The sequence below is a fragment of the Struthio camelus genome, chromosome 1 (genome assembly GCF_040807025.1).
Source record: "Struthio camelus isolate bStrCam1 chromosome 1, bStrCam1.hap1, whole genome shotgun sequence".
In the NCBI taxonomy this organism is placed as follows: domain Eukaryota; kingdom Metazoa; phylum Chordata; class Aves; order Struthioniformes; family Struthionidae; genus Struthio; species Struthio camelus.
Genome location: NC_090942.1, coordinates 159,406,289 through 159,433,217, shown reverse-complemented (window position 1 = coordinate 159,433,217; position 26,929 = coordinate 159,406,289). Strand labels below are relative to the sequence as shown.

General features: G+C 36.8%; 1 protein-coding gene across 7 annotated transcripts in view; it reads left to right on the top strand.

Annotated features, from left to right (window-relative positions):
• MYO16 (myosin XVI) overlaps nt 1-26,929 on the top strand; it is a 407,211-nt gene that overhangs the window by 295,422 nt on the left and 84,860 nt on the right. For all 7 annotated transcript variants that reach the window (XM_068927513.1, XM_068927524.1, XM_068927518.1 and 4 more), the window contains 6 exons: nt 7,117-7,269; nt 7,862-8,062; nt 18,502-18,577; nt 20,066-20,241; nt 25,101-25,181; nt 25,404-25,609. In XM_068927513.1, coding sequence (XP_068783614.1) covers nt 7,117-7,269; nt 7,862-8,062; nt 18,502-18,577; nt 20,066-20,241; nt 25,101-25,181; nt 25,404-25,609 — 893 coding nt within the window. The remainder of the gene's footprint in view (nt 1-7,116; nt 7,270-7,861; nt 8,063-18,501; nt 18,578-20,065; nt 20,242-25,100; nt 25,182-25,403; nt 25,610-26,929) is intronic.

The following is a 26,929-nucleotide window of genomic DNA, read 5'->3' as shown; positions in this document are numbered from 1 at the left end:
TCGTCTCCTGCAGTCAAAATGATGCAGCTGGCAGCTTACAAGGAGAAAAGTTATATATATGATGTCAAAGAAGAAAGCATCAGAAGTTAAAAGCAGTATTAATTAGATCTTCAGTTTTGCATGTATTTGGTGAGGATTAGTAGGCCTTCATTTTATACAACATATATATGTGATACATTATATTTAAAAAATAGTAACAAAAATAGGAAACAATTTTTTCTGAAACAACAGTAGTAAATGAGTGTATAGAATAAGTGACAGAGTGGAGGTGTGATTTCTAGTATGAAACTCTTATGGCACAGGTTTAAAAACTGAAAGACAGGACAATGTTTTTAGAAGCCACACACTGAGGGAGTGGTTGCTCAGGAAAGACTGAAAGCTTTTGAATTGCCAGGACTCAGTGAGTTACTACTCATCAGCTGATCTATGGTAAATGACTGCAGCACACTTTTAGCTCACCCCAATTACAATTTACAATCACTTCTTAGCAGAAATCATTAGCTTGGGAACAGCATTTTCCTACAGCAGCTGCATACCTGCTGTGCCAGAGCAGCTTTGTATACAGCCACACCGGAGCATGGTCAGAAGTGAGCAGAGATTTGTCTTTCCCATTCTGTACAAAAATGGCCCCACTCTTGTGATCGTTTCAGGAAATACGGATGAGCTACCGAAAATAGCAACAGCAGTTTTCAATGTTTTCTAGGCTTCATCATTGAGGGGCTACATTTGCTTACAGTTTAGTTTGCACTCCTTTAGAAGTAGAAAATGCTCACTTTTGTTCTGGTAGGGTTTAAAACTTGGTTAGTTCTTACTAATGGTCCTGCACAGTACACCCCAAAAAAATCCCCAGAAAAATCCAGAGTCAAGACCACTTTGTGCCGGTATATGCTTTGACCACAAGAGTACGCAATACAAGCAAAGAGAACTCAGAGTAAATTAACATAAGGAAGCAATAAGCAGGAGGGAAGGCTGATGAAGTTGCCTGTACCATTTTTGCCAAATTGTTTCTCAGAAAACTGTATTGTATCAGAAGAACCGCTTCTTCCCTTTGCATAAAGTCAGAGGAATGGAGCTCTGCAGTTGCCGGAGGATCAGGAAGAACATAATGTCATTAAGTAAAATGGACTCCAGTACAGTCTTTCCTCTCTGATGGCTCATTCAGGTGGTAAACTGAAATAATAGTTAGCTCTTGCTAAATAATGTATTTAGCTCTTGAATGGCATTTTGCCTCTTTAGACCTTTTAAGCTTTGCAGAAGAAAGTATATCTCATAACTTCCTTTTCATAGGAAATAGAGGTGATTTATCTGAGGTAGGACTGCAGGTCGCTGAAAGAGCCAAGTGTCTCTTTACTCCACGTCAAGTCTATACCCAATAAACTATATGCAGCGTTAATTGTGTGATACAGTTGGGGACTGGGAAAAGTGTGGCTCCTAGGGCAGCTGCTTGCAGCGCTTCTCAAAGTCTTTCCTGATACGGGAGTCAGCTCGCCTTGAGAGCACAGAGCATCGCCTGCTCCACTCAGGACTTCGGAGTCACTGAGGGGAAGCAGGGGAGCTTGCACAACCTAGCTGCATTGACAAGAATTTCTCTTTACATTTTTTACCCCGTATGGTAAATTTTAACTTCTCAATGGATTATTTCTTCACTTAACCTTGTTGAGATGGTGTTTAGTTTAGTCATGTGACCTTCCCTAGCCAATATAGCCAAAACAGGATATTTTTGTGTACATCGCATTGCCTCAGTTCCAAAACTGGTTCTAGTTATGTAACCTATCTAAGTGTAAGCTCTTAGCGTCCATTTTGTAGACAGGTAGATGTGAATAGAAAAAAATTACATGACTTAATTTTCTACTGTCATTGTTGTCTCAGTGATTGCAGATGGGGTTGTCTGTATTCAGGTCTGAAGGAGCATTCCAGTGTTTTATTTTACGCAGAAGAAATCAGTATTCTTTTTTTTTTTTTTAATCTACACAGAGCATAGGGGAATGGGACCACAATGCTGCTTGACTCTGTACTAGCCTGTACTAGCCTGTGGAGTAAGAAACTGTTGGTCCCAACTATGTAGGGACCTTATAATCCTGTACCTCTCACTGTAATTGGAAGTGCTGAGGCATTCCTAATTCTCTGTAGGACAGGAGCCAGTTTTTTACTACCTTAACTCAACCTTTAGCAAAGAAGAAGAACGTGGTATTTTAAGTCGGATTTTCACTAGCTTCCATACACACTAAGGTTTTACTGTGCTTGTCAGGGAGCAGCAGGAGCAGCGCTGCTCCGTGAGAGGGGAGGCTCATGGGCAGGGGCCACCCATGGGCAGGGGCGGGAGGCCCCACCGAGGCCCCTCAGTACCCTGGGGACCTCACAGTATTTTTTAATTTGTTCCTAGACCCAATGCCTGTGGAGCTTACAGCATGCCTGGCTTTGGTCATGGTGTTTCCTTGTTCCCTCCCGGTCTCTTTGGTCTTTTTCCAACCATTCTGTGCACATTTTTTTCCTTTGAGCAGGACGCTGTTATCTGCCCGGTTTTCCAGTAAGCCCCTGGAAAGCCAGTGTTACTCATTTTTAAAGCTGGATACTTCAACATTTTATCAGACACTGAACATTAAAATGCTTGAGTTTTTCTTCTTTGTTTTACAGTACATACCTTATAACTGAAAATAGAATCATTTATCTAAAATATAGATTCCTACGTAGATCCAGTTTGTGACTGGTAATGTTCTGCACAAGAACAATTATTAGTTACTATGTTACTTTTTCATAGCATCCTTTGTATCTTACAGTGCTTACTTGCTGACCAGTATGAGATACTGAATTATTGGCATTTAGAACTATTTCCAAATCTTTAATTCCAAATTCTTTCAAGGAAAGACTGTTGTTAACCATGTTTGTGGGGGGGTTTATTATTATTATTATATTATTATTAATTCAAAATCAGGTGGAAGAATTTCCACTTTGAGCTGAAATTATATGCATTGTGGAGCACTTTTCAGGTGACAGGGCTGTCAAAGTAAAATTGTAATACAGTATTGGTTTTTGTTTTCTTTATGTGGGAAACTAAGATCAGCGAATGGCAAATGACATCAGAGACAACAATGCCTAGCAAATCTGCCAGAGAGGCAGGACTTTGAATTGGTGTTGGACCTGCACAGAGAATAAGTCAGTATTAGATCCTGTTGCCCTGAAAAGGCAAAGGAAGAGATGTTATAGTTTTTGGTTTTGTTATACATTCATTACAAATATTCTGAATGGCAGTCTACATAAAAGATGTGGAAAGGTAGTAACTGACACACACAGCAGTTAAAGGAAAAAGCTTTTTAATTTTTTTTTCCTTAGGGTGGCAGATAGAAGGGGGAACAGTAGCCAAAATACTTCTGAGAAATGAGTGATTATCTACATTAGGTTTCAAATTATTTTCTGAATCCCACTTCAGTAAATAGAAGATGATTCTGCCTTCCATTATCTCAGAATTATATTTTTGAGAAAAGCTAGAGCGCATCCTTGCAAATTAAACTTGCCACTGGAGTTTCATCATCTTGGCCCATAGCACACAGCTTGATAGATGGGTTGATATGACAGCTGTAAGCTTTACTTGATGCTCTGAACACACATCTCTAGAGAGAGCTAATCCTTCTGCATGACCAAAGGATGTGCTTTCCAGAGGGTGTTTATCCATCATTCCCTCACTGATTGACAGTCACTGAGTTTTCTTTTAACAAATTCACATTTTCTTGCTATGCGGTTTTTTTTTTTATATATATGAAGTGAAGAGCAAGGAATCAAGAAATTTTAATTATTGAAAGGTGCTTGATTGTCTTTGGAATATGGTACCATTTTTGATCTCCTACCTAAATTTGAATTTAAAGTATACCTAATAGTACTAACTGGTCAAATGTAGTTGTAAAAGAGGGCTAGGACAAATTCAGCGTAACGGTATCTAATGCAATGAATACTTACAGATTTTACCAAATGACATCCTATTTTTTTACCAAATTCAACAACAACAACAAAATGCTACCTTAAGTTTAGTTTGTTTAAATATTTGAGCAAGAAATAAATCCATTTTTTTGTTTCCTAATAATATTCTAAAAGTACTTTCCAATAAAGAGTCTGAAACAGACTGTGTATTTGTTTTTACCTAGATATGATAGTGATTAGAAGGATTAGACAGAGGATTTCTTACAGAAGGGGCTTACACTGGAACCAGTAAGAAGGTGGTGAATGATAGTTTAACAGTGGTATTTAATGACGAGAAGCACCATAGATAATGTTGAGTAACCCTGCAAAGTGAAGCAAATAGACGATGCTTAAAGGTATTCCCACAGCATTTATTTTAGGCGGAGATTTTATTGCATTTTCTTTTATTACTGCTACATTTCCATCCAATTTTCTTTGATGCAATTGAACATGTTTAAAAAATGTGTTTTTCTGAACTTTTCATATCTTTGCGTGTAGATAGAAAATATGACCTTTTTTTATGTAATATTTCATGCACGTAGAGCAAAAAACCATTGGGTTAGAGAAGCTGATTTAGTACACTTTCATCCCATTCCTACATTTCAGCCATTTCAAATATTACATCAACTTGTGTCAAGCTCTTATTTTGAAGCATTCTTTTTATCACCTTTTCCCAGCATGCTGTATAAAACATACTGAAATGGGGAAAGATGTAATCTGAACGTCTTGCTTTTCAGCAGTCCCTGGCTGATCTCCTGGTTCTTGTTCGTCAGGGCTGTTGCTCACAACCGCTGCTAGCTAGAGCAGCTTTTGAGCAGCTTGCAGTTCGTATAAGCACTTGAGCTTACTTTCTGATCTGGTTTGCAGAACCTTATTGTCTGCTCATCTGAATGACACTGTTGCTTACATTGCTAGATAGCTTACCAGTGTATGCCATAATATAGTGAGCAGTAAAATTTATAAATGCTTTTTGTCTATACTAGTCCAACGTGTTCTAGGTGAATGTGTTAACCAAATAATGTATTTTTTACTTTTGGCAGTTGAAGCCAATGTTATTTATCAGGTCTTTTTAAAGTATGACTAAAACATTCTCACCCTCCAGCTCAAATTACATAGTTTAATAGTTTTGCTGCACAGTCAGATCTTCAAGTACATTTATTCTATTTATGTTTTTTTAGGGGAATTGCACAGGATAAAAAGTAAACTTGATTTTATAGCAATTTTTCCAACCATCTCTAATAATAAAATATACTTGTATAAAATTAAATGACATGGTTCTCTAAAGAACACTTTTGCAAGTGAAGGTATAAACAGCATGAATTCATTTTAAAGCTTTACATATCCTGTGAAATATAAGCTTGTGGCCTCGTGTCTATCTTCTGAAATAATATTAAGAAGCTTCTTAAAAGACTTTGTAATTAGAATTAGAATTTGGAAAGTGATCAGTAAAGCATATTTTGGCTGCCAGAAAGTTTAAAAAGGTCTCTCTTTCCCTAAATAAATCAATGATAAGTCAATTTTATACTTTCATTGTTAATCAAATGAGATAACAAAATTTGAGAAATCCTATATTTAAAAATCTGTGATTTTATTTAAGGCCCTCTTTTGTCTGTACTTTCCTGCACAGGTAAAGACACTCAATTAATAACACACATTTGATTATAAAATTTGGGTTTTGTTCTGTTTTTCTTACTGTTATTCACACTAGCCTATTTCATTACAGAGCAAATGCAAGTAGACTGTATTAGCATGAAGTGTTAATGGAAAATTCAGGCAGCTATTATACATTACTTGGGTTCTTTTCCCTCATCTGGATGTTAAGCCACGTACTTTTAGGACTGATCTGAATATTTCATATTTTTTAATATGACTTGCTGGTGGGGTTGCTTTTACATACTTTATTCATAGAAGATATCATTTATGACCAAAACAAATACGTGACTAGTTTAATCTGAAAAGAGACTGTGCAATCATTCCTTGCATCATTCCTTATATATCAGTTCTTCCAACCCTTCAATATTTATTTTTGCAGGTTGTCACCTTCACAAATATAAGTAAGAAAAGTCCCAAAATAAAGCTGATACAACCCCTACCTGTTTTTAATTGAAAATCAGATTCCTGTAAACTATTTGTTTTGCTATAGTGGTATAGAAAGAGTGTATAGAAAATTTGAGAATTTTATTCTACAAAGTGGAAATTGGTATTGCAAATATTTTCTTTTTCAGCCCCACGCCACACAGTTTAGCTGAGGACAAAAGTATCTAGAGACATTAAGTACCACTGAAGCATTTTGTGGGAGCTGCAGTTCAGCTATCTTGTGTACCCATTCCTTCTCCACCAAGTTAAAGACTTGGCATTTCATTCCCAGATGCTCCATTCCCATAAAAGTCTTCCTGTGCATTATTGTATTTCAGAAGCTGAGGGTGGGGTGCATTACTGGAGATGTTAAATCGGGCAGCTGGGCCCCTAATAAGAGAATGAAAGCAAGCACTATAACTCTCATAAGACACTCAGTATTGAAGGGATTTTTATATTATTATTTCTTGCCAGCCTTTCCTTAGAATATTGATAAAATGCAGAAGGATTTTAACTATGCAGTAAACTATGCCTAGTTATTTTAGAAGATATATTTGGGAGAAATCGAGTGAGTTCTTCAGAGACTGTTTTAGACTTCAGTGATGTTATATAGGGAAGCAGAATTTGAATGTCTTTGTTAATACTGAACTAACTGCATAATCAGGACCGTAATCAAATATGTAGTTATTTTTCTAAAACACACTGTGACTGTACAGTCTTCCTGAATATAAACTGCAGAAGAATATTAAGTGTACCGATTTATATGTAGCGTTATTCCACTTCAATCAATAGACTTAGTGTGAATTTACACTGTATTTGATAATTCTGGTAGGAATTGGGTATATGACATTCTTATGTGCAATTCACAGTGATCTATACAGACAGAAAACTCTTTCTTCCCAATTTAATAATAGTGGTTGTTACAATGTAAATTTCTCTAGGGTCTTCCTAATCTGTGGTATACTGAGAGATAACATGTTGTAGATTGGCGTTTTCCTCAGATTCCATATTAGACATGCAGTAAACCCTATACTGATGAATTATCCGGTAAACTTCTAATCCTCATTTTTTTTCTTCCTTGTGCAATAGCTGTGTGTCAACATGACCAATGAGAAGATACACCAGTATATCAACGAAGCGCTTTTCCTACAAGAGCAAGCAGAATGTGTACAAGAGGGAGTTGCCATGGAAACAGTGTATTCTCCTGGTAACCATACTGCAGCCTTGAATTTTTTCTTTCAGGTAGTTTTCAGATCCATTTTACACCATGCATATTTATGTGCATACTCTGTGTGTTAGACCAATAAAAACTTGTGCCTGCGTTTTCTGATTTATGAATCTGTTGAGAAGGTTATAGGTCCAAAGAGACCACAGAGAGGGCCATCGTAACTGCCCAGTGTACAAGGGCTAATAGAGATTCATAACAGTCCTGGATAGAAGAAGATGTAACCGAAGCTCCTTGCCCATACTGGGGTCTGCGTGTCGTTCCATGCCCTTTGTCCCCTGTTGTAAGCTTGACAATTTCTTCTGTGCCTGGAGCTAGTTTCTGGAGTACAACTTCTAGGAAGGAAGTAAACTAATCGATTTTCTAAAATATCAGCAGTAATTATCATTTTTGGCAAATGATATACTATTCTCTATATTTCTTGCAGAATTACCTGGTGTGCGTAGACTTGGAGACTCATCAGCGCACTTTAACCATTTTTTTCTTTTTTTCCCCTAAAAGGCAATACACATTTTTGTTTACTAAATTGCAAACTCTGTTACTCTACAGCAAGCAACCGGAATTCTATTGCTCCTATATAAAAACAGAAAAATCTGTTTTTCATTTCAGAAGCCGTCAGGCTTTTTGTCAATGCTGGATGAAGAAAGCCAATCTATTTGGTCAATGGAACAGAGTCTTTCTAAACGCATTCAGTCTTACCTGGATACATCGGACACAAATGCAGTATATTCCTCCAGAAAAGACGGAAATGGTAACCTTGCCCCAAAGGATCAGAGCTCCACCTTCACTATTATGCATTATGCTGGGCGGGTAAGTTGTTCGAATGATTGGGTACACATAGTTAACGAACAAGGTTAAACAGAATGAAATTCTGCCAGATCTCTCCAGCTTTTGATTGTAAAAGTGATATTTACCTAATCACTTCAGAATTTTTTTGTAAAAGGCAAGTGAAAACAGCAGGTGCTTCAGTGTAACAGCTGACTCCAAGACAACCCCCTCTTTACACAAGCAAAAGACAGAAAAGGTGAGGTTGATAAGCAAGAAATTGGTCAGCTATGGTGAATTGTTTTGATGAGAATGCATATTGCGGTTCTGAAACAAATGTAACAGCTTTGCTGCTCCCTATCATGAGAGGTAATTAGAGCAACCTTCTCTTCACATGATTTTCATCACTGCAAAAGCTGCTAAAATATCAGGTTAGATTCAAAAGGGAGTTTTCTATGTGCTCGCTAAGATAAGCGCACCAGAAAAATGGCTCTAACCCATGCTGCTAAAGGTACCCAACTGGACAACACAGTTTCTGCTGCGATGAATATTTTAGGTGGAACAGATTTATGCTATTGAACACCCAATCATCTGCTGGTAGGGAGTACTCTTAGGACAAGTCACCAAAAAAATACTTGCTGGCTTGGTCATGTGTCTGGCTGACATTATATCTACTGAGCTATCCAGAGCATATGAGAAGTCAGAATGTGCATGCTTAGACTTCTTTTACCAGATGAGGGTCCTTGCCAGCAATATAGTGGAAATGTCTGTTTTGTGGATCTCACTTGGCATCAGAAATTAAGTAGATGCAAATGATGCACTAGTGTTCAGATGTGGGCAAATTCGTTCCTGCCCAGTGACTGAAATATGGTCTTTATGGAAAGCATTAAGACTATTTGTGCAGTACTTAAATTCCTAAACTAAATACTCCAGCTATATCACTGGAGGCTTTTCTTTCATCAGTGATAAGGGCTTCAACTTAGGCCCAGATTACTTCCCAAAGTTAAATGGCTTGAATACCTCCACTGCTGGGGCTTTTTCAGCAGAAATGTGTCAACGAAGGTGTTAGATAACAGCACAAAGAGGATTTTGCAAAAGTTATTGGCACTTAAAGGGATAGAGTTAGGTGCTGGCAGTAGACTCCAGATCTCCAAATTCTCCTGTAAATCTGTTCTTAGGTAAATAGTTTTTCATAAAGTTCTATTGTGATTGAACAAATTTATCAGAATAGCTCAAGAAAGCTTGCACACACCAAAAAAATGACATAGAAGCAGCAGCAAAGCTACCGAGGAAAGAGCATTAAAATAACAACCAGAGCAATAGGTACATTTCTTCAAAACAACAACAACAAAAGTGTATCTTATTCTCTGAAGAAGCACTCAGTAGGAACATTTATCGAGATCAACGTTTCAAGTGTCCAGTTCTGAAAGTTAAACTGTAAGTGGTACAGAGTATACTTTTCATTATTGTATGTTTTATGCTTGCATGATTGTTTAGATTCTGGTTTTTTAATTATTGCAAAGACTCTTGGTTTGACCTTTTTGTAATTGTAGTAGTGACAGTTACTCTAAAAGTATGAACAAACAGACAGCTCTTCAAGTAATGTAAATTCACAAATTCCTTTGAAGTCAATAGAGATCCTAGAATTAAATTGGCCAAGGAACTATTCCAGACTGTCACGTTGTTCTTTGCATCCTTACAGCAATAAAAAGCTTTAGCCTTGCCAAAATAGAAAAATTCCAATAGAAATGTTTCACTCTCCTTGTTAGAGTAGTGATTGAGCATGATCCTTAAAGAAACTTGTATTTTTGGTATCGCATGGAACTATTACATTGTTAACATAGGTTGTAATTTCCAGTGATTCATGATATGTATTTACATATTATCTGATGATAGTATATATTTACTAAATAATTGCACAAGTGAAATTTATTCCCAGACTAATATATCCCAGTAAGTTGACAAAAAAAGGAGAGGAATGTTTAAGAGATTTTAAAATTGCTGATGCTGTTCTTGCGATTGTGCTATTGCTACATTTTGGCAGCGATTTTATGGAAGTCATTTGTGATTTATGCTTGATAAAAATTGTTAATAGATGAGACTTCTAAATATATCAGGTTTTATTGGCACTTTCATATATAAAGTAACAGTATAGTTTGGCAGATTTTGATAGCCATTATTGCAGTTTTATATCAATTAAATGAGTCTAAAGAAAGTGAAATATAAAACATTTTTTCTCTGAGTCATTACCTTCAGAGATACCCAAATTTAAAACAAGAGGGCCTGATTTTATTCTCACTTACCACAATTTTTCACTGATGTAACTCCTTTAACTTGGTAAAGCTTCTCATTATTTACATGAGTGTAACTGAAAAGATGAATCAGACCCAGAGGGTAGAAAAAGACTTACCAGTAAAATGTGACAGGTAATTGAATATGAAATTTTCCGCTTCTTGGCTTAATCATTTATATTCCGGTGGTGTGTCTAGGCTGGTATTTGTGAAGGAAGTTACATTGAACGCTGGCTTTATGTTAAACAAAAGGTGACGGCAGACAGCCTGATTTCCCTGGGTAGCAAAAGTTGTAACTGTGATGTAGTTCACAGTCAATGTGAAACAGCTGGTTCTCTGTGTCATCTAGAACACAAAAAGGCTAACATCCCACCTTGGCCCTAGTATGACCTCCGTATTGGCCCTTGTAATTTGGGCTCCCTTTTCATTAGTAGATTGATTAGTACATACATATGTAGCTCTAAGTCTGGAAGGAAGTGGGTTCACATCTTTACCAGATACTTCCAGTACCTGTTTAGGCAGCTTACAAGTGCAGCTGCACTGGAAGAAGCAGCTGTTAAAAATGATACCGTCTCACTGAAGAGACCCATTTTACTTATTTGTGTTTATTTTTGTTGAGATTAACAGGCAGCCTTTCATGAACAAAACTGAAACCTCTACTTTTATATTATGAGGGGGTTACAATTGATACTACAAACGTGTCCATGAAGTTTTAGAGACCACTAACACTTCATAACTTAACATTTTGTGTCAGCATAGTCACGGGAATGAAAATTGTCTTTTTTTCTACTGTCAAGCCTTTGTGATTGATCCTATTCATGCATTATCAAGTATTACCCTCATCCATATATTTTATATTCAGTAGCCTTTCCTAGGACTACACTTGCCCTAATGTTGTTTCCAGCCTAATTACCCTTAGACTGTTCCAGGAAAGGCGGTACTCACAGGAAAAGAGTAGAGATTATGGGAGAAAAAGGAGAAAAGAAAGCAAGAGGGGGAGATGAGCCTAAGAAGGTATATGGGGAGAGGAGGCTTAGAATAATGTTTAATGGAAAAAAGATGAGGTATTTGGAAAGCATGCTCGATTTTGTGGGGGAGACAGTATGTTAGGAAAGTCTGTGACATCATTCTGAGAGACCTTACTTGATTTTTCCCTTGAATGTTTGGAGATGGAGAAAGGAGTAGAAGAGGAACAAAAACGTGCACAAGTAAGGCTCTGCGCATAGAACAAATCAGAGTATACGTGAGTTTTTTTCAGTAGAAATTGAGAGAGAATGCTGCATTAGAGAAGTTTGACAGAATGGTCCTGTGGAAGAAAGCAAACAACTTTTTCTTCTTTTCACTTGAATTTTATTCAATACTATGCCTGCACAACACTAAATCTGCCATTTTGTGCATGAGCAATACGGTGCAGTTGTTAACTGTATGATCATCACATGCTTAGTAGAGAACACCGTGAATATTAATACTTGATCTTATCAAGTGTTTTACTTTATCTCCCAGTTTGAGTTTTGCAGCTGAACAGAATTCTGCAATGTCTTGAGATATTATGAGTCTGTTCTAAGAGCCATTTAATGTCTGGGTATCTGAGTGCTATAGGACAAAAAGCTTATCTCTGTTCTGTTCAGACAGAAGGCAGAAAAGCATGATTTTGGCTGTGTGTGACTTAAAAAAATATAGTGGAAGGCTTTATCTGAAAGTTGTTTTACACATTGTTCTGAACGCTGGTGTCATCTGATCTCTTCTGGAAAAATTCTGCTCATGTGGGATATTGCTTTATTTCAGATTCCTAAACATGAATGTAAGTATTCTCAGCTCTGTCTCATAGAGGCTGTCTGCCTGGCAGCATCATGAGAGCAGAGGCAGGTTGGTTCAACGCCACATACTGCACGCTTGTCTTGAGGAGACAAAGCGTTTTGTGGGTGTAGTTAATTAATGCATCTTACCATCAGCTGAAACTGTACTACGAATGTGTAATACTGAATTTCTAGATATTTTTATGATAACATTAATATGTACTTTATGGGCTTTCATGTAACGTAAGGCTTTGCATGAATTATATCATTGAACTGTTAGCCTTGCTGATAGTAGTGATTTTTGAAGGATAACATCCCATCATTGATTCGAAATCTTCTTCTTAATTTCATGAAAGCACTAAATGTACCAGTAAGGAAATTTGAAATATGTTATCTTAACACAATGCCAAGAGATGCATCATTAGCTAGCAGTAGTATTTAACATACTGATATTTGAGATAATAAACTACTTGCCACTTCTTCATGCAATCTGAATAATCTATCATCATCATTTAAGATTTATGCAGTTTAAAGTAATACTGAATTAACAAATCTGATTGATAGGTCCCTTGTCACTGTTTTCCTTGCCATTGTTCTGACCTATAGTACTGTAATAAACTGATCAGACCAAAAGACCAACTTCTTTGCTCTTTAAAGAACTGTACATAATGTCCTTTAAGTGAAGATCAATGTCTGTTCAATTTCTAAGCTATGCACATTTCAAAAATACCTCTCAGCTGTCCACTCACCTTCACCAATGAAGTCTTCTCTGAAATACATTATATATCCCAGGCAGACTCTGAAACTGAACCTCTGAATCAAAAGACAGAAGGAAATGGATTAATCAATAAGGACACTTTCATTTTCTTTATTTTTTCCCCAGGCTGAATCCCCAGACATAACAATCAAATCAGTCTAGTCTAAGCTATACCAAAGCCTCTAAAGGTTATTTGACAAAGATTATCTTTTTCACATAGACAAGATAGTTGTGCTCTTTCTCTCTCTCTCTTTCTTTCTTTCTTTCATTCTTTCATCAGGCTCAGTTTTGGACATTCACTAACAGGTTCTGCTAAAGGAGAAAATAGTAGAACAATATTATGTTCTACAGTAGTAGAACACACACAGTTTTTACTTCTAAGTACCTCTGGTTTTTAATACACTATTATTTCTATCAGAGTATGAGAATAAAATTCACAGTCTGTATGAAGAGCATTCAGTTCACTCGCTTCTTAACGAGGTGTGTTTTGGGTTGGGGTGAAGCTGAACTGTCGTAAAAATTTGGCATGTTCAAGCTTTTAAATGGTATCTCTCATATTTAAGTACTGGCAGAAAAGTAGTAACAAGTGACCTTTCCCTGCATTGAAATTGACCTTGAACACGTTCTCTAACGTTTTAAATGAACTGAGTGTATCTTCATTAACTGAATTAAACAAAACATACAAAATGGTGAATATCTGATTTACATTTGATTATTCAAATAATCAAGTTTTCCTTTTTAGCCATAAATGCAATTGAATTGGCATTACCATTCCAGGTGTCACTTTCCCGATTTTTTCAGGGTTCTCTTTGGATCTGCCGTGAACCATGAGCGCCAGAGTGTTTTCTTCCTACGTTCTTAGGAGAGTTAAATTCCAAGTTCTGCTTTGGACCACCATAAGATATGACAATCTGTGATGGAAAAATATTATTTGAAGGAATTCATGAAAATTATAGGTAAAGGTGGCCCTATTGATAAAGGATATTCGGAAATCCAGTAAATCTAGATAAAGTCCTTTACCAAAGTCAGACGATATGAGGGAGGATACTTCAGCTCAGGAGATACATTTCTGAGAGAAGACACCATAGAGATATGTAAAATGCAATGGCATGGTGATGAGTAACAGCGTATAGAGGAGAGCATCTGTAGGAAGATAAAAGGGTCCTTTAGTTCCCAAAGTCAGCTCTGTGCACATTTGGTGCATGAAGCTTCTGTATTTTTTTTTAATCTGCTGTCTTTATATGCTGGTTCTCATGATATTAGAATCAGGGACACCAACCTAAATGACCAGAAAATGGATTTGAAACAAGCAGAATGAATTATCTCTTCATATAGCTAATAACTATTGACACTTTCTGTCACAGAGTTTTTGAGTCTGTTACAGACTCAAAAATATTGAGTCCCAAAAACAGTTAAACAGACTCATAGAGGAAGTGTCCATCAAGACCTGTTAAACACCAAGATGAGATACAGCGTTCAGTTCAAGAAATCCCTAATGGTCAGAGTCCTGGAAGCTGAGATGGAAAGTACTGGGAGTCTTACACTATATTTTTCCCTATTTGTCCAGGAGAGAATAGCAGAGCTGGAAGAACATTTGACCTGCCACACTACCAGTGTGCTTGGTTTAAGTTGTCTTCCTTTCTGAATTTAAGTCAAATAGGGAGCCAAGTCCAATCCCTTTTATGCTTTGATCTGTTTTTATTGAAATAAAATGCAGTGAGGAACTGTATGCTATTTTCTTTTTTAATAAAAACAGCTAGTTGAGATAGCATCTAAAGATATTGTTTCCTATGGTCAGTATAGACATGTAGGTTTACATATCCTGTACTCAAAGGGTTCACCATGCAGAGCAAGACAGAACAAACAGCTGTAACAAATAATAGAAAGTAGGAATAACAGGTACGTTTTCTGTTGCTAGAACCATGAGCTAAGTGCACATTTCCTGTCTGAATCATTTAATATTTCTTTGGGTTTTTTCTCCTCAAAATAACTATCTACTATATTTGAGTGCCAATTATTGCAGAGTTTTAGCCTGGTTTTGATTCAAAGCTCATTGGAAAAACAGTTGGGGAAATACGTGCACTTTAGGTAAAGTGTCATTGTAGGTTGGCATCTCTGATTGGGGCAGGATTAAATTTACAAAATCAACAGCTTGAAAAAGACTTCTTTCTTTCTTTCTCTTTTGTGGAACTAACAACACATTTGAAACCCCAGGGTGCCATTTAATTGGGTGAGTTTTCAGCATCTTTAGCCACTGACTCAACTTACCAGTTCTATGGAAAAAGTGTTATGGAGTTAGCATTTTCTTCATAAAAGGGAATTCTATTAAATTTTATGTATTTTATGTGATATGAGAGATGTCTTATGAATATAGTTCTAGAGGTTGATGATGTATTATATCAATACCCAACTTCCCTCTGCTTCAATGTAGGCATTTAATCATAATTTATTATCTCCCACTGCTATACTTACCTACTCTTCCCACCAATACTAACCCTCTTTTTTCTAATTTAGTTAAAGCCTAAGACACTCAATTAGGAATTGGCATTATAGATTTGCAGAATAAGTTCTGTTAATTTTCTTTTATGGACCGCTATGGTAGAACATTTACTTTAAGTACACTAAAAGCATTTAGTAGTATACTTAAATTATCCTAATAGTTTACTGTGTTGTATATTCTTACCAGATGCAATTGGAAAATTGCATAATATTACATCTGTCACAAAAAAAGAATGTAATTCTATTGTTATACCTTTTCTATGGCAGATGCCATACTAATTACATCATTTGACAATTACTTAATATAGCAGATTATATATAATCTTTTTCATGAGTAAGACAGCATTACATAATTGTCAAATGACCCAATGGAAGAAATAATTCATGTACTGATTAGTATTACTAATCTTAATTATATATTTACAGCTTTATTAAATGTACTTAGACAAGGGTAAAAAGTTCCCCAAATACCTAAGTGACTTAGGATATAGATGCAGTAAAGAATTTGAAACAAGATTTAGACAGAAGCATGTTCCCTTGGTAAATAGTTCTCATTAAGTGTCTCGTAAGTTCTTATTAAGTGTCTTCCTAATCCTGGAGGTACAATGCTCTATGTTTTTCTTCCTATTTAACATGAAAATTCTCTTTGAGTTCTACTACTGTGCAAGCCAGAGCTGTGTATATCTAAAACCATTCAAGAAACTAGCTGTTTCTCCACCATCCCCATAAGAAGTAAAACATGCCAAACACCAGTCAAGAGAAACTTCCCATAAAATTTCCTTTCCATGGAGAAAGCTGCTAAGTAGCACTTACCCATTATGTAAGTCGTTCCATGGTGAGAGCTTTCATCTTAGAAATAGGAAGCACTGGTTTTACTACTGCCTTAACCGGAGAGGACTCAGATCTGCGTGTCGTTAGTATGGAAGTGACCAAGCTCCAGGATAGGGAAAATGATAAGAGATCAGAAAGGAAGCTGGAAAAGCACTTCTTTCCCTAAGTTAAAGCTAAGTTGCCATGCAGCACAGAATTCAAGATTAGCAGTATATCCAGAAAATCTTTAATGACTGAATTGCTGTCGTGCAGTGCCTCAGCAGAAAGGAAACGTTTCTTTCAACCTTGAACCTATCCTCTCTAGTTTACGAAACTGCCGTGGGAGGAAAGAACTGTAAATTCCTACCTCAGTCAGAGAAGGGGAAATTTCTCCCTCTTCACTGCTGTTTGCTCTAAAAGCTGAAGGTAGGTTTGTTTTTAAATGACTATGTAGATTTAGCAAAACTGGCTAAGTGTGTTTAAGAGTGTCACTTGGACTGTTTTTTTCTCCTCAGTTAGGTATTTAGGTTTTTTGAAGCTGTGAGCTTTTGTGGGTAGACTGCCTTGGGTATCTGATCTGACTTGAGTATTTCTATCCTGTTTTCTGCAGCGTAAGATCTATACTATTAATAAAAACACCTGCTATTTTCAGCTACATGAAATTAAAAAAAAAATCGAAAGAATTTCAATTACTTGAAAGAGTAAGAAAGAATTGTGGGCTGTGGGTACAGGGTGGAAGTAGATATCTTTCTGCAATGCCGAGTTAGGTGGGTAAAATTCCAGGTGGAATTGTGTCTATACTTCCTCTTCACTAGTTCCAGGGAATATCCAGTTCAAGGAACTATTTGAATTCAGTCCCATGCTGAGTCACATAATTTGCCCTTGGTGCGGATCCAGACGTCTAGCTGGCCCAGTCCTTGCTTCCGTTCCACAGGCTAATCACATGAAGGTTAGGCATCATCATGGTTTGTTGGTGAAGTTTAGGTCCATTGAAGGATGGTAGCTCTTAAGGTCTCTGCATCAGCTTCATCTAAGCAATTGTCCTTTGGTGCGACCGCAGACGCGTACATCTGAGCTCACTGTCTAAACTGCCTTTGCAGTTAGTGGATGGAAAGCGGCACGTGCTGTGATGGAATGCATCCCGTTGAAAAATAGGCCAGAGAATCACTGTGTAAAATACCTTTTTTCTCCATATATACAGAAGTAAACTGTGACTGATTGAGGTGTAGGTACCTACGTCTACATTAGGTGAGAGGAATCTCACCCCCACCATTTCTACCTAGACCAGTTTTGAAAAGAGAATTTTAACAGCACAGCTCATTTTGAAAGTTTTTCCTCAGCTCTGTCTTTGATATTGATTGCCGTGCTAACCATGATGTGAAACATATTCATAACCTCTAAATATGAAAATTCTTTTCTGCTATTTTATTTTAATCATTATATTTCATGAAGTATTAATACTTTTGACAACATAAACTTCAGTTTGGAAATTTGAAGACAAACAAGTCAGAAAATGCTAGTGCAAGGATTTTAACTCTCGCAATTTGGGCCCAGTGGCTGCTTTTTGGTTTCAGTGCTACTTTTATGTGCTGTGGCTCCCAGGATGGCATCAATACTAAAACAGACACTTAGCCATATTTCTTTGTTTGGGGCATACTCTCAGGGACTCTGTCTGGAGCCTTGGGTTTTGTTCATTTCTCAGAGTGCCCTCCACACGTGTTAGAGTTTATGTGCATTCAGATAATAGACGGAGTAATGCTGCAGCTATCTATTCTTGAAGTAACAATATCAGGCAGCCAAGGTGATCCAAAATCTTTTTCTGTATACCTGTCAGAAGGGTAAATGGGGTTTGTACATAACCTATAGACTGAAGGCAACTTTCCTCCAAAGGCAGGATAAGTGGTTGGAGCTTGTCTTGCGTGTGAGCTGGGATTCAGATCACTCCAGGAGTGTCTTACCGTGGTGAGTGCGGACAGTATCCTACTGCCAAGAAGACCTGTGGTCCGGGACTCACTCATCCTGGAGGGAAAGTAATATTTACATCACTGTCTCCTGCTCTATACTGCACTTTTGATTCAGAGTCTTGCACTGTGAAAGTGTTTTACTATCAATCTGATGAAATTTCTTCTGTACACACAGAGAGACACGATGTTCAACAACCAGTTCATCTGGTTAAAATTATTGGCATTGTTAAGAAAGGAGCAAATGGCACTACCTGGTGCCAGCCTTTAATGGTGGAGTGCAAAAAAAACATAGTTCAATTTTTACTGATATAAGGTTTTTAATAAATGCATTGGTCATCACTAATGATGTCACAATATTTTATTATAGGTTACTTATGAAATTGCTGGCTCAATAGAAAAAAATAAAGATTCCCTTTCACAAAATCTCCTATTTGTAATGAAAAGTAAGTAATTGGTTTTGTGATTGCTGTTGTTAGAGAGCAACATTACTATGACTTGACTGTAAATTTCATTTTAATTTTAAGAGGAGTTTATATATACTTTTATTGCCACTGACAAAAAAATCAGCCTCTTCTTTTTGAAGTATGCACATGCATTGTTTGAAATTTACTCTAAATTTTAATTTAGAAAGCTTTTAGAATCTGTGAATATAAAGCATCTTTATATAATGTGATATGATGTAAAGAATTAATGTGTTGTAAAGAAGATACAATGTGATAGATGAGTATGGATTAAAAAATCTCATTAAGTATGAATTAAAACAACTCTGCCCCAGAAAATAAGGAAAGTAAATAAGGCTTATGAAGGAATGGAGACTGCAGTGGAATATACTTTGCTGCTCAAGTACCCTTTCTAAAAGTAGCATCTTGTGGGTGTTCTTTTGTTTTTCAATGAACAGATACAAATGTCCACTGAATTACAAAATTAAGTACCTTTCCATGTGCATGTTTTATAATTATATGTCTAAAAATAATGCATCCTAGTTTATTCATTTATGATTCATAATTAGATAACTGAAAACCTCTATCATTTACTGTTTCTATTAGGAAAAACAACACTTTTCTCAGGGAAATGTCAGTGTATCCTGAGATGTTATTTTTTTTTTCTTCAGAGTCTTTAACTTAAAATAGTATATATTATATTTCCTTCTGTAGAAATAAAGTTCTTTTGGAGGTCATATTTGTCTTCCAAATCAACACTACTATTACAGTATATTCACTTTTAGCAATTTTACTGTGAAATCAGCTAAATTCCAATCAATTCTTGGAAGTGTATTTGTCTTATGCTAATTACCACCACTGCATCAAAAATATTATGGCATTATTTTTTGAAAATGTTTATAAGCATGATCTTGATGTGGAGAAGTGTGAACTCAACTTGCTATAGATCTACCCTTCTCCTAGCCTCTTTTTTTTTTTTCCCTTTATATTGTATTTTGTATAATTATTTTCCTTTAGGGCAGTGATTGTCTATAATTGACTTGTATCAAGTGTCTTTATCATTTCTAACTGCTATATATTAGGTAAATGTTAAGTAGCATGCATCTCTCCTATTTGCTTTAATATAAGGATAAATAGCTGTAGGGTATGTGTCTGGAATGGAACAAAATTGAGAAGGAATTATCACAAAAGTAAACAAAAGTTTAGAAAGATCACAGTCTGAAAGGTTTTGCTTTCCACCTTGTATTGTTTAGCACAGGATCTGAATGTATTTAAAAATAATGTTGCTGATGGGGAACATCCTTAAATATCAAATACCATTTGATAACTAACAATGCATGAAAGAAGAGTTTATTGGGTTGTCCATTTGTTTTACATTTTTACTTATCTAACTGTATCTCCTACTGTCTGTCTTTTACCTTCCAAATACCGTGTATATACTTTTCTTATTTATATTTTATCTTCATGCATTAATTTCCTCTTTTTTCCCAGCCAGTGAAAATGTAGTCATCAATCAGTTGTTCCAGTCCAAGCTGACTCAAACTGGATCACTTGTTCCTCCATATCATTTTCTTAAAATCAAAGGGTGTAAAGCAGCTTTGCTTAGTAAAAAGTCATCAGTGGCCTATGCAAGTGGAGAAGCAAAGAAGTATATGGAGCTCAGCAAGGTAAGAATTAAAAACTCTTTCTGATCATTTTCTAAGGCTTTTCTCAGTTACTTCGTCTTTTCTGAAAGCTCCATTTCTTCCACTTAGTTCTCTATGTTCATTAAATTATTGAAATAATCTGGTTCTTAACTTCAACAGTAAAGCAGTAGTGAGAACTAGCAGGTAGTATATCCACAATAATATTGGTTCAAGAATGTCTTTCTTGGACTCTTTGAGCAGGAGGTTGGACTAAATGACCTTCTGAGGTCCCTTCGGCCTGAATCATTCTGTGATTCTATGGCTCTGTAATTTAGCGGTGATTCTTAGTTTTATGTCTGCGTAGGAACACTTCTTTGTTTCATCTCCTTGACTAACTTTTTGATGAATGATTAAGTAGCTTAAGATTGGAAGCTCAGAAATAAACCTCCGTATCTTTATTGTGTTAACAACTTGAGAGGATTTGTGATTTGCCAAAGATCATTTGTTTGGTTTTGTATAAAGCTCAGACCTGTAAATGTTGGAAAGTAGTATTCTTCTAAATGGTCACTTGCATGTAAATTTTCCCAAACTATTTGAATTCAAATCAAACTCACCCCATTTCTGAACTTGTCTCCATTTCTGTTAGGTGAGTCAGGAAAAAAAACAATAAAAAAATAGAGAGAGAAAAAAAGGGAGGCTATTCAGCAAATTAATAATTCACACGTAACATTACCTCTTATTAGACAGATTTTTTTTGTGCTGAGTTAAAAGGTTTTATAAAATTAGTGTTTCTTTATAGTAGTTAAACAAATTGTGAAGATTGCAGTTGTCCTAGAAGCTGAATGCTGCATTTGAGGAGAAATCACATAATTTGCTGAGTCCATTTTTGAGATAGCTTTGGAATTTCTTCTTCTTTTAGAAAAGAAGCAAGCAGTTGTCTCAGTCAACTGCCTTTCCAGGCTTCTTGAAGCTTACAACTTTATTTTGGCATATAGCTGCATAAAATTGATTCGTCATGGGATAAAGGAGCCTGCTGTCGTGTGTCATGTGGAGGGCTTCATGCAAGTACATCCAAAAAACAGCAATAGAAGTTTTCTTAGAGCCCCCCCCTGCTTATGGCATAACTTCAGTTTGCTGCTGTTGCCAGTAATCTCAGTGGAAATGGTGTTGATTTAAGGCTACATTTATCAAATGGCTGAGGCACAGCAGCATCTACTTCTAGGCGCCTTTCTACTAGAGTAAAAATCACAGCTTCCTAGTGAAAGCTTCCTAAGGATATGAGAAGGATCCTAGTCCCATGCATGGGAGGAAGCACCGAGGGTACGTTTAAGTTAGAACCCTGGTTCTAACTTCCAGTTCAAGCCAAGGGGAAACACCACTCAGCTGGGCTCTCTGAAAATAATGGGTTTTTTTACCATTCCAAAATAGCTTTTAACCTGGGGTTGCTCTCCTAAGAGATAGAAAACATGTTCAGATTCCTTTGCGGGGCATAATAGATAAAGTCAGATCGTCCAGATTCAGTGAGAACGCTATAAACCTTTAGGTACTAGATAAACGGTGGGAAGAACTTCATCCATCACCTGCCCACAGAGACAAGGATATCCATAAGGATGTACTTTGAGAAGAGTTGTGCAGATGAGACACACAGTTTGTGGATACTAAGTTGGCCTAATTTAAGCAAGGTACTGTGCAGAACAGCAGGACGGAAGCAAAACATTAGATATCTAAGTTGTTCCAGTGGCAAAAAACAAAGGCACCTGGCATTTTGGAATTGGACATCTGAGGCAGGAGATGGAGATAACTACCTAAATTTTTCTGTGGATTAAGGCCACGTCTATGACTGTGCTGTCCCACATAATTTCTTCCCTTTTGCAGTACAGCCTTGAAAATCCACTGTGATGAGCTCAAATAGTGCTGCTGTTGTTGTTGTAATTGGAAATGTAGTATAAGTCACATTCTTTATCAGCTTAAAATTAAAAGGACTATATTTTGGAAAATCATAACTACTGCTTTTTTTGAGTTTATCCTCAGGGTAAAGGCAACAAGAAAAATAAGAAATGAGAGGGAAAAAAAAAAGATGCATTAAGCAGAGAATTATCAACCAGGGAGACTGCCTGGGCATTCCATTAGTATTTGAAACTTGTTTGAGGCTGAACTGGAACTTACATCATACTGCAGGCAGTGGGAAATACCAGTTGAAAGGTATCCATGCCATTGTATATGGATGAAATGGAAAGAATCAGGAGGTACAGACTGAAAGAAACATTTTTGAGGGCAATGTGTTATGTTTTATCTCTCATGGTCTAAAAATTAGCATAAATCTGTTGGAAGCTTTTGTAAATGCCTGTTTCTCTCCATTGATTATAACAGGGGCCCAATGGCTTCATTCTTAGGTGTGTAGCTATAGAAATCTCAATTGGGGCAGAGGAGACTTTTTCAGAGATGAGATCTCACTTGACTGAGGTAGTCACCTAGCCTCCATCATAGCCAGGGAAGAGAAACAGACACTTTTAGATGTCAGATAGGTGTTTGTTGTGATTCCTCCCTGCTCTCAGCTTGTCATCTGCAGTCTTAGCTATTTGCTAGGCTATATAATTCTAAGTTAGAAGAAGTACTAATTCTGAATATGGCGCATATCTCCTTATTGTCAGACCTTTCCACAGGTGACCCTTTCATTGATTTGGATCATGCTGTCACATGTAAGGATAGGCTACTTCTGCAAACTTACCGCTCTTCTCGTAGTACTGTCTGAGAGGGCAGGGTGGTCAACCCAAGACAGACATGAACAGATCTAAAAGCCAGCCAGAATTCTGGAGCACGTAAGTAGTCACAGAAATTTAGGGCTGCCTGCAGAAAGCTACCAGATCTCAAGTCTATGTATGTGACTTGCGAAGACTGTGTGTCCTTTCTGAGTGGAAGTCAGTGCATCCAGAACTGGAGTATCTTTATTCATACTCTCACAACTCTCCTTTGCTTGCATCGGCTCTTGCCCCACCTTGTTTTTGCATAATCTTTTCCTAATGCGTACTTTGGACCTGTTGCCCTCCCTGCCCACCCTTTGGGTGAATCAGTGGACTTCAAAGTTCATACAGCAGGAGTCTAGTAACATGAATACACATTACTAGCACAGGGCTTTCCTTTCTGTTGACTTTTCATTTCTCTTTCTTATCCTTTTGCTTCATTGTCTCTTAGTTTAAGAACTCATCTATTGCAAAGCTTTTGGTGTGTCTTCCACTTAAAGCTTTAAAACATTGTGCTGGTAGAGAGAGATCTTTTAAGAGAAGTTTTCAGCTTCTTGACAGAAATTACACAGTTTTACATATGTATTTTTTCTGTATATTAGCGGTACAAGGTTTTCCAGTGTAAAACTTCCTCTTGAAGCTGTATGGTAGAGGGTAATAGAGGGTACAGTTTGAGTGATAAAGTCTTATTCCTGAGGCTGTAGTTGGTATCCATGTTCAGATAAGTTGAATTAAATTCATTTTTTGTCCTTACCTTGTTTCCTTTCTTTTTTCTCTCCCATTCTGACCCAAGCATTTTTTTCCGTGGAAAGAAGTATGCAACACAGCACAGCAGACAGGAATTTTAGCCTCTGAAATTTTGTTCCTGACTCTTCCACTGACTCAGCAAATGGTCTTGAATCAGTGACTTAACTGTTGGGAGGAACGGCTGACTGCGTTATCCGTCAAGTGTAGATAACTATTCTACTTCTATTCCTAAAGCATTTTGTAAGCTTTAACTTAGAAGCATTATAGGCATGCTCATGATTTTTTTTTAATGGGAAGACCTGGAGCAAGCAGATCTCTCTTACATTTCTGTTTTGAAATAGGAGATGAATTTGCCTCTAAAATCTTATTGCAATCTGATAAGTGAGATTTGAAATGAAAAAGAGCTCCACAGTCGAAGCATAATGAGCAGAGAATTGCTGGCACTGTGTTATTTTTAGTGAAGTTTGCCCTAGGTGGGGCAAATTGAGGAGTTACATACTCTTTTGATGCAACTAAAAAAAAAGATAACAGTATACCAGAACATGCTGACCTGATAGAAAAGGAGTTTTATGGGGCAAGTGGACTGGAGAAAGGCCATAAAGAGAAGTCAGAGGTGAAAAGGCTGTCACTGATACAGAGATTTGAATATTAATCTAGCTGTTTGGTCAAATCTTAGAATGCAGTGATTTTGCCAGGCTTGTTTCTTGACACCACTGTTAGAATGATTAATCTGTACCATTTTAGTCTCAAAAATAGGAAGGAGAACAGTAAAAAAGAAATTTATTTGCCACTCCCAACTCTGATATGTAGTATATCTTTGGTTCTAATGAGGCATAAAGTTATGGATAATTTATAGATAAAATGGGTAAAATGGTTAAAAGAAAAGAAGAAGGTTTAACTACATTCACTTGTGCAGGAAGAAGACAGAAGGTATTTTTACAAGAATATTATTGTTTTATATTCAAAATTTTTCAGTCCTCCTTGCTTATGTTTATTCACTTAAGCATCTGCCAAAGGCATACAGAACCTCTTTAGAGAGAAACAGAATTGCACTATTAATATGCAAACTGTATGGGATACTAACTGCACAAGTCCTGCTTCTGCAGTAGAACTCCAGATCATATTACTTTGCTCAGTTATTTGGAAGTGGAATTTTATCTTTACAATAGCACACAGCTGCTTTTGAAATCAAAACTTTCTTGCCAGCCATGCTTCCACAGATATTTAAGGATATTCAGCCACTGTCTCAGTTCTTTCTGAAGCTCAAATCATTTGTCTGTCTATGACATGCTATTTGTGTACATATTTGCCTTTGTTAATAAACCATCTAACAGTGAAAATTAAGGTTTAGTGACGATCTTGAGTTAAAGATACTACATGTATCTTTAACTGCATGTGCTTTTCTCCTAACAGCTGTTGAAGAAGAAAGGAACTTCCTCATTTCTTCAGAGACTGGAACGAGGAGGCCCAACCACTGTGGCAGCACAGCTCAGGGTTAGTGAATATTTGCTGGACAGAAATTTACTACATGAATAAATAAATAAAGCAGTAGTAGGATTTAAAAACAGCAATGGCAGAAAAATGTCGTGCCTGAGTAAGCAACTTGCATGCCTTTTAAGAAAATGATGTTGAAAAGTTTGGAAAAGCATGTATATGTTGCATTGTGCAACTGCTTTTGCTGCCCAGTAATGACTGATAACTGATTTTTTTCCACAGAAATCACTCACAGATATTATTGGGAAGCTGCAGAACTGTACACCACATTCTATTCATTGTATAAAACCTAATAACTCTAAGTCACCAGATACTTTTGACAATTTTTATGTATCTGCTCAGCTGCAGTATATTGGTGTCCTAGAGATGGTCAAAATTATACGACACGGATATCCAATACGTCTCCCTTTCACGGACTTCTTGTCAAGGTAAATTCTTTTGAGTTTGACAAAAGCTCTTTCTTACCTACATTACAATGCCTTCTGTCATGTTCAGAAAGTGCTTGCAGTCTTATTTTGCTGATGAACCTTTCAGACTTTCTTCACAGAAAAATGGTGTCTGCCAGCATGGAGTGTAGTGTTGGGGGTTTTTTAACTGAAATAATCATGAACTTCGTGGAAATACCTTTATGAAATATCATCAGCAAAATGTATTCAATTTTATAAAAAATATAATTTTAGGAATGCAAAAACAGAGTGGATATTGTGTGCAGCTAATTAGAAAGCAGAAGGAGAAATACATTTTTCTAGTTTATCAGTATAGGTGTAGTGGGTCCAGTATTTGTATTTCACATGCTAGGATTTATTTCTGCATGGTGATTAGTTATGAATGTTCATGCCCCAGCTCCATTTTTATTATTGTTGTCAGCAATGAGTGAAATTTTGAAGCAATTTAAGGAAAGGAAGAAAAGATATATGTTACCACTTATGGGTGAAGGCAAACTTTCCCCCCATCCTCATTTCATTTATTGGGTTTTGGCTAACTTCTTACATTCTCAAATGCTTCAGCAGGGACAAAGCACCGTCCAAGAGATACAAGGTAAGCAACGTCATGCACACACACATGTTCATACTCTGTGCATGTTCTGTGCCTTGACAATCAATCAGTTGTGATCTGGCCTATGTGTTATTTTAGTTCTGAAGAATACAACAGGAATATCTTACTTATCTGCATACTCATATCTAAACTTTCAGTTGTCCTCTTGGGAAAAGGTTGTGTGTGTTAAATTACTACTTAGACAGGGTCATAGTCTGTCTGGCAGTTCCGTGAATATTCAAAAAGCCCAGAACTAGGGGAGCTTATATCCCCACCACTTTCAAAGGTGATCATGTCCATCCTATGACCATACTGATCTTGCAGTGTGAATGCAGAAATGCAAGCTGGGTGAGGCCAGTTTGGATGTAGCAGCTCTGTTTTGCAGTGTAAAAGAATATAACTGTATGCACAAGGCCCATTTTTTGTCAATCGCCTTCAGTCTGAGAATGGCCCCAAGCATCTTCCTTCTAACAGGATAGGCATAAGCTATGGATGTCTGGTCTTTTGTGGATGAACTTTATTTTAAAATAACACTAAAAGAATATCTTAGTATTCAAATATAACATTGATTCTTCTCCTCCACTTCTTCAAGCACCTCCCGAAAACAGACTTTTACCTAAAAGTCTAGAGGCCACCTGATTTCACATAATAAATATTTATTTGAAATAATGATAATAAACCAGAATAGCAATAGAAGCGAAAAATATGATGCT